Consider the following 8,379-nt stretch of genomic DNA (forward strand, 5'->3'; position numbering starts at 1 on the left):
AAAGAATAATCGGATGAAATAAAACCGATTGCTCAACAGATTATAAATTTATCATCAACAGTCGATTATTTCAATATTCTTTAATTATCCGCAAATCTCAGTTTTTTTTCAAACATGAAAAAAAAAACGATGGAATCTATACAGCTGAGATTTTAAAAGTATATCTCGACATAAATAAAATTTATTGCAAAAAAATTATAAATATACGTCAGACAACAGTATTAATAATAACGATTAAAAAGTATTAAAAGTTGCACCGCTATCAGTGATTTCAACCAAAGTCTAATTAATATCTACAATTAATTCAATTAGTTGTTCAAAGCAAAATTTTTAATATAATTCTGTAATTTAATTTTTTTTTATGTTTTAAATAAGAAAAAATTAATAATACTGTTATTATATAATCGATTTCATAAAATACAAGCTAAAAACATATACAGTGTCATATTTTAATTAAATATGTTCAGATTATTGAGCCAAACTTCGAACTGCAAGCATTTTGATGAACAGTTCATTTGCCGAGCCGCATAATAAATGCTTACTGAAATGCTCGCGGCTCAATTAAGGTTCGACTCAATAATCTAATAGATGCATCTTTAAGTTCACTTTTTGGCATGTAATGCACATAAATTAATTTATTACGAGAACCATCGTAAGATGTCTAATGACAAAATAGGAAAGAAAAGCAACAATTATATTTATATTAAAAAATAAAAATAAAATTTAAAAAAATAAAATACCAATTTTTTATAACAATTCAATAACATATTTTACTTTAAAATGTATTATAAAGTTATAAATACAATATAAATAAATAATTGTATTTCTGCAATTGACAAAAACACATATGATTATGATATATTATAATTATAATAGTATGTATAATATGTATATCGCATTAGGTGATATATATTATCTAAGATTACAATAAAAAAAATTTTGTTTAATATCGACAAAATTTAATATATTAGAACGAAATATTACAATATATTTGTATAAGACATTTATGAATACAGAATAAATAAGCTTCTGTAGGATATTATAATATTTTTTATGTAATTGCAACATATTTAACAATTCTATTAACAAAAGAATTTAAGAATACAACAATAATAGAATACAACTTTCCTCTATGATACATTTTTTTCATCCGATTTTATTTAATGTCGTTCATAATAATAGCTTTGCACTATCCTCAAATTTCATAAATAAACATTACCTTTTTGCCAAAGCAGTGATATAAAAAATTAGAGCACCATTATTATACCACACTTTTTACATTATTATACCATATCTTTTATTGTAATTTTATTATAATTATATTGCGATACTTCCATTGTCTACATTATTTTTATCATACATATAACTTATTGTTAGCTATACGCTGATGCAATACATATGTATATGATATCTATTCCACGCACCATTATTATTTAACAAATTGAATTGGTACAATAATTTTTTACTCAAGGAGGATCACAGAGAGGGATATATGGTATATTACAGATTCTTGATTATTTCCTCGAGCACAATTTTCGAAATGGTTTTATAATCACTTTATATGACTGTACTCCGTCTAATCTATGAAATATTCTGAAAATGTATAGTTAAAAAATAATAATTATCTTCAATAATACGAATTTATAATAATAGATTATTACTATTTCACATAAACATAGAATTATGAACAAATGCTTGAACAATACAATAGTAAACAGTTTTCATTAAAACTTCTGCAATAAACATTGACCCAGTAAAACTCGAATATAGATATAATTAAAACACATATGATTTCATTACTTCTTTTTATATATCGCAATCATCAAGTAATGAATTGAAGTAAATACTTCCATGCAAATTTTATTTTATTATCCTTTTTTATTTGGATTTTGAATCATGCAAGAAAAACAACTGTTTAATATTCGATATAAACAGTAATATAAAGTTTTATTTTACAAATAAACTTATTCAAGTATAACTTTCTGATTTGGCTCAAATGTAGAACTAAGTATATGAGAAACATTTTACATATGTTTTTCTATTTTGGCACATAATTAGATTTAAGGACAATATTAATAAATATTCTTTCAATTTTCACCTTCTTATCAAGTATAAAATAATAACATCTAACAAATATTTAAATACAAAGATATTTAGATAGAAATTTTTTGGTTGATTATAAAATTACAAATAGTTAAACAAATTAGAAAGAAAATTGAGAAAAATACAGTATAAAGAAATCTTATCTATATAAATTATTCGGATTTTAAATGTGATATTTTTAATTCATAAAATAAATTGTTTAAAATTTTTTTAAACAATAAATTAGCAATATGCTTGAAAAAAATTAAAATATTTTATGATAAGTTATTAGATATAAATTTTTAGTTTACATAAATTTTTAGATTACTGATTACATATATTATTAACTTTCTTTTGTAGCAACATTAAATAAAATTGATTTTTTATAATAATAAAAAATTAAAATTTAAGGAAGTAAAAATTTAAGATTAATTATGTTTAAACTTTAATAATTTTTCCTATCTTTTCTTTTCGAAAAATTTTATTTACAAAGGATTATCTCGCAATTTTCCAAAAAGTTTATATCTTGTATTCAACTGTTTGTTAGATATTATACTTTCCAGCAAGCAACACAATGTAACACAATGATTATTTTTTGTTTAACATTGGCAAACAACAAGGATATTAGGATTCACAGTGTTACACTATGTCATCTTGATTGCTTGCTGGAAACAAGGGCGAACTGACCCACCAGACAATCGGCCCGATGAGACCACAAGGAAAGAGCCCAAGAAAAAAAAATTGAAAATGCTTTTCTTGAAGGACATCACATATAGATTTTTCTGAAAGAAACTTTTTGAAGTCCCCAATTGATTTTGTCGACTTTCTAATTTCAATTGTTGAATCTGTGCCGTTATATTTCCGTATTTCTTTAAATATATTACTTTAAATATATTATTATGTATTATTATTTAATTAAAAACAAATAAATAAAAAAATTAATATACAAACAAAAAATACAAACAAAAAAATAAATATACAAATAAATATATGAATGAATAAATAAATATTTAAATGAATAAATATAGATTAATATAATTTGATAAATATAGTTTGGATAATTTCCTTTAATTTCAAACTATATTGGGTATGCAATAAATATATTTTAATGAAATACATCTTTTTTTCCTTGTTCATTTCGTTTAGAATCAGTATATTGGCGCTTGTCCGAAGAACATCTCTTTGGAATAGCCCCAAAATATGGGATCCCTAATTTTCCTGATAATATTTCAGATCCCAGTCCGGCTGGAAAGCATCTACCATTCTGTTTATAACTAATAAAAGAGTAAAAATTGAATGGGTAATAACAACTGTCTTTAAAATCGCTTATGGGTCAAAATGAAAAACATAGGTAATATATTTTTCATAGTTCTACATTTATGCTAAATTGAAAGAAATTGAAGTATTATATTTGAATATATTTATTTGTTAAAAATGCAATAGTTGTAATCTGGAGACACAGTATCTTGGCGCTAAGACATGGCGCAGGACATTGTAATACATACAAGATCCTTTGTAAGTAGAATGTCGAGTGTCGTCACAGAAATACACATGTTAAACATTTTTCACATTTTCTTGAAGATATTCGGGGGCATTATATTTTTACTTGAGTGTAAAATTACGATATAAAATAATAAAATGAATACATTCGAGAATGTTTATTATAAATAAAAATATTCAAAAGAATTAAATTCGAATGTATAATTTTCACAAGAATATACAATTTTATCTTAATTTTGTTTTAAGAATAGAAAACAATTTTTAATGATTTAGATAATAATAAATTCAATGGAAAGCCCAGATAATTTATGATTAATTTTCTATAAAAATAACCGACAAAGGAACTATTATTTCTTTAATATAAATGGTATATATAGATCTTATAATAGATTTGATAAAACAATAAACTCCATTTTCGTCGGATAGCAACGCTATACTACATAATCGCAAGGACAAATTGTGAAAAGGGAATTTGTGAAGGCCACTACAGATTTCGAAAACTTTTCTCTTATTCTATTCTGCTGTTTCTACACGAGTGAGAGAGTCGGAAGAGTTTTGGAAAGCTGCGAGCTCGCTGTGGTCCTGACACATTTATGTATAACGCGTATGTATGATATGCAAAATGCGCTTCAATTGATATACTTTTCCATTTGATACATGTCGACTAGTAAACGCGAGATTGGTATTTCTCCGATAGTTTCGTGAAAGAATAGACGTTCGACGGTCTTGGAAGAAACGCACCTCAAATATCCGACCAGAATCATCAATCTGCCGATTCTACTAGGTTGCTGTGGATATCGTGACCTTGTATAATCCACTAAAATACGTTGTGCCTGATCTTGCAGTATCTCAATGGGCTGGATCGCGTGTAGGCCTACCGTCTCTGCGATTTACAAAAAAAGATATATTATATACGATATCCGTCCCTTAATAAGACAAAATCAATCAAATAATACAATAATCATTATTGTTTAATGATTATTGCATTATTTGTGAAAAGTCAGTCATAATTATCTTTTTATGATAATTATTAAACAATAATGATTATTGCATTATTTGTGAAAGATCAGTCATATTTATCCTTTTGTGTAATTATTTTAAAAATCATTTAAGAAAGCAATATATTATGACAAATAATCTAAAATAAATAAAATAATATATAATGAGAATTAACATTAACCTTTAAACGCATTGTTGAATATAGCATACTTGATTTTTTTCAATGTTTTTCCAATATGTTGTTTGCATTATTTTCTTTAATATTTGATGCTTTTGTTAAAATACAAATTCAATGCAGCAATATTGCAGAGATTTTGCAACATCGCTGCAACATATAACGTTGCAACAGTGTTGTTGCAACTTTTGTGCAACTTTGTATAGAGGAAATATTTTTTTGCAATATATTCATTTTTATAAAAGTTACTCTTACAACATAAAATATTACAGCAAAATTATTTTGAAAGATTGCAATATTTCATAAAACATTGCTGCAATATTGTAGACATATTCTTATATCAAAAATAAAATATTGCAGATATATTGCTGCAACATTATACAATATTTCAATTAATCTAATTTAATTAAGCTGTTAACTGCTAACATATTATTGCTTAACATCAACAAAATATATACATACGATAAACATCTAATGACATTATTAGATGTTTAAAGATAACGATTACAAAACAAAAATTATTCAGAGTTGCGAATCAAGATTAAGTGTTTATAGAAAGTATGGATCAATTAACATGTCCTTTTAGGCTGCATTTGGAAATATCATCCGGGTGCCTCCGTGTATCATTTTATTCTTATTTAACATTGGGTGAATAAGGATAAATGCAGATACACTCGGATTTCCGAAGCCTTAATAACATTATAATCAGCGAACCGAGATCCCTGATTTCCACTTATGTATATTAAGAAGATCACATAATGTCTGTAATTTTAATGACAAATTATTTGATGATGTTAAACAAAGTGATATAATAGAAAACTAATTGTTACTGCCATTTATACAAATTGTAAAATTTTGACACCATTAAAGAGGATCATAGTAAAATGATTGAAAAGTTTAAATTTAAAAAGGATGTTTTATTAAGTATCAGTTCAATAGATTCGGCTCGGTCCTTAATTGTTTAGTTAAATTATATTAAAATTTCATAATATTGATGCAATATTTCCGATATAATATTTAAATTGCAATATTGCAGTAATATTATTACAATTTTTGTAATATTGCGCATTATTAAAATATTGTTGCAGTATTTCATGCTGTGAGCAGAGGTATAACAATCGTATTAGATTATACCCAATGTCGTTCTCATAGTATAGCGTTTAAGGATTAATATAAAAATAATAACGATGAAATATCAAAATAACAAAGTTCATGTCTTCAATGATGTTTGCAATGATCACTAGATTTATTGTTTAAAAATAATCCACATGCCGCATACGCTAACACAATTAACTTGTATTAATCTCTTATTAATATCTCTTTACCTGGCGTAAATAAAGCCACTGCCTTCATACAACCGCATTCACCGAAATCGGGAGACAGTTGTCTGAATCGACATATTATAGCCTAGAACGTAAGAGAATACTCCATTGAAACGAAGTCCTTGCAAGTCTATAGAGGAGACTAAAGAAAAATGTTCACCGAAATCGAGAAAACGATATAACGATACAAAAAAAAGTTATTCTTAAATAAATAAAATGGTACTAGTGTTTACACGTCCATATTTTACATCTGAGCGAGAGAGAGAGAGAGAGAGAGAGAGAGAGAGAGAGAGAGAGAGAGAGAGAGAGAGAAAAGACAGAAGAATAAGATAATAACATTAAATCAACGATATATTTTAATTTAATTTTTGTTATTGTCGTTATTGGAAACAAACTTTAATACAAACTGACCAAATAAAAAACTGGATGTAACGAATAACAATAATAATAAACAATAATAATAATAATATTTTTTCTTTCTACTGGGAAAATTTTATTCAATTTTAACATTTATAATGGTGTTTGTTATTTGTTACGAGCAGAAAGGTAAAGCCGATAAACCTGAATAAGGACGAGCTCCTGATTCGTTGGGTTGTCATCCGTGGGCAGTCTACTACGCACTTGCTCATCTTCGAGGAGTGCGGTGATATCCCAGGAGACGGACCATTGCGCCAAGTGTAGCAAGAACAACTGCGTCCAGGATCGTTCTAGCAGCAACAATTGATCGTCCTTCGATATCGTTTGGAAGGGCGGCAGGCAACGCACCCATCTGACAGCCATAAACAGCAGTCGGGCCGTTGTTTCCTGCGTTAACATTTATGTGACGCGACATGTGTGAACGATTAAAGAAAAAAGAAAATATGCAATGAAAGTATTGGAAGATACCTGCAGCATCTCCCAAGTCGGACTAAAACTCTGTACGGTGCCCGTCGGACTCCGACTCGTCTCCGTTTCTATTTGCTCCATCGGATACTCTGCCGTTGGTTGTAATCGCGCGTTCCAAACCAGTTCCTTATGGCAAAACGAGGCGATAATTTGTAAAGCATGATTATAAAAAAAGAATGCAATGTGACATGTACGAGAGTAATTTGAAAAGTTCTCGATAACGACGCTACAAATATCAAACTATTATAATAATATTATAATAATATTCTTGAAACTTCTATGGGTGCTTTCTATATAAAGATTGTGGTTTTCTCGTGTCATACTAGTATCAGGCTGTTCCTTGCCCTGATGAAATGAACTGCAAGTTTCATGAAATTTGGCATTCCAAGAATGGATCTGGACACGGAAAAAACTCACGAAATACATAATCTTTATATATAAACTATTATAATTTTAAACAAGTAATTAGTCCTTTCACAGAACTACTGTTAAAATTTCAGACAGATGCGTTTATTAGTTTTTTTATTTTGGTCGTGTAAAGCAACTAATTATTGATTCCATCATAACAATGCACCTGCTCACATTTCCTCAATTAGAGTCGCATAATTCCATAAAATGATCTTGCAAGCATCAGATTTCATGTGAAATATTAATGAAACTTTGCGATTGCAATTGAAGAAGAAATGTGAGCGGCATTGTCATGGAGGAATCAAAGAGGTTGCTTTACGACCGAAATAAAAAAATTAATGCATCTGTTTGATATTTTAACAGTAGCCCTGTGAAAAAATAAATCTCTAAAATTATAGCAATTTGATATTTGTGGTGTCATTTCTATGTCAGACCGAGAACTTTTCTATTCTCGTAACAAATGGCAAAATGTAGATAGATACATGACCCATAAATCTATCTTTGCAAAACAAATATTAAAAAAGAGACTATTATATTCTTTCGCGGAAATAAAAATTCAATACGATATTTAAAGAATTGTATAATTTTAAATTACACAATATAAACTAATCACCTGTTTGCTTTAAAAAATAATTCTGTGATTTCTGAAACTTCCATAAAAAATAGCTAAATTAATCTCTATCAGAGTCCGACGGCAGCATTTTATCAAAGCCCTGTTTCTTCACAAGAATTATTTTTTTATAATTGTATATTATAAGATAAATAGATCATTTACTATTCTTAACAAATTATCGCTTGCTTGATCCAGACAGCGCATAATATTTATAGAATATTTCCAAAATATTTATAAGATTTATTTTTTAATATTTTAATATAATTTTAATATTTTAAATATTTTGTAAATATTTTTGTGGTTTAGATTGCACACAGATTATAGATATTTTTATTATAAATATTATGAAATATTTATCGTATATTGCAATATGTAAATGATATCCTAGACAGCAC

At 27.1% G+C, this 8,379-nt stretch overlaps 1 protein-coding gene across 1 annotated transcript in view; it reads right to left on the reverse strand.

The window, feature by feature from the left end:
• Window positions 1-4,211: 4,211 nt before the first annotated feature.
• Window positions 4,212-8,379, reverse strand: part of LOC108693767 (nuclear receptor subfamily 2 group E member 1-like) — a 26,190-nt gene continuing 22,022 nt past the window's right edge. The window contains exons 6-9 of the mRNA XM_018202886.1: window positions 6,964-7,089; window positions 6,640-6,882; window positions 6,082-6,163; window positions 4,212-4,465 (exon numbers count right to left, since the gene is read on the reverse strand). Coding sequence (XP_018058375.1) covers window positions 4,212-4,465; window positions 6,082-6,163; window positions 6,640-6,882; window positions 6,964-7,089 — 705 coding nt within the window. The remainder of the gene's footprint in view (window positions 4,466-6,081; window positions 6,164-6,639; window positions 6,883-6,963; window positions 7,090-8,379) is intronic.

The sequence above is a fragment of the Atta colombica genome, unplaced genomic scaffold, assembly GCF_001594045.1.
Source record: "Atta colombica isolate Treedump-2 unplaced genomic scaffold, Acol1.0 scaffold97, whole genome shotgun sequence".
Taxonomy (NCBI): Eukaryota; Metazoa; Arthropoda; class Insecta; order Hymenoptera; family Formicidae; genus Atta; species Atta colombica.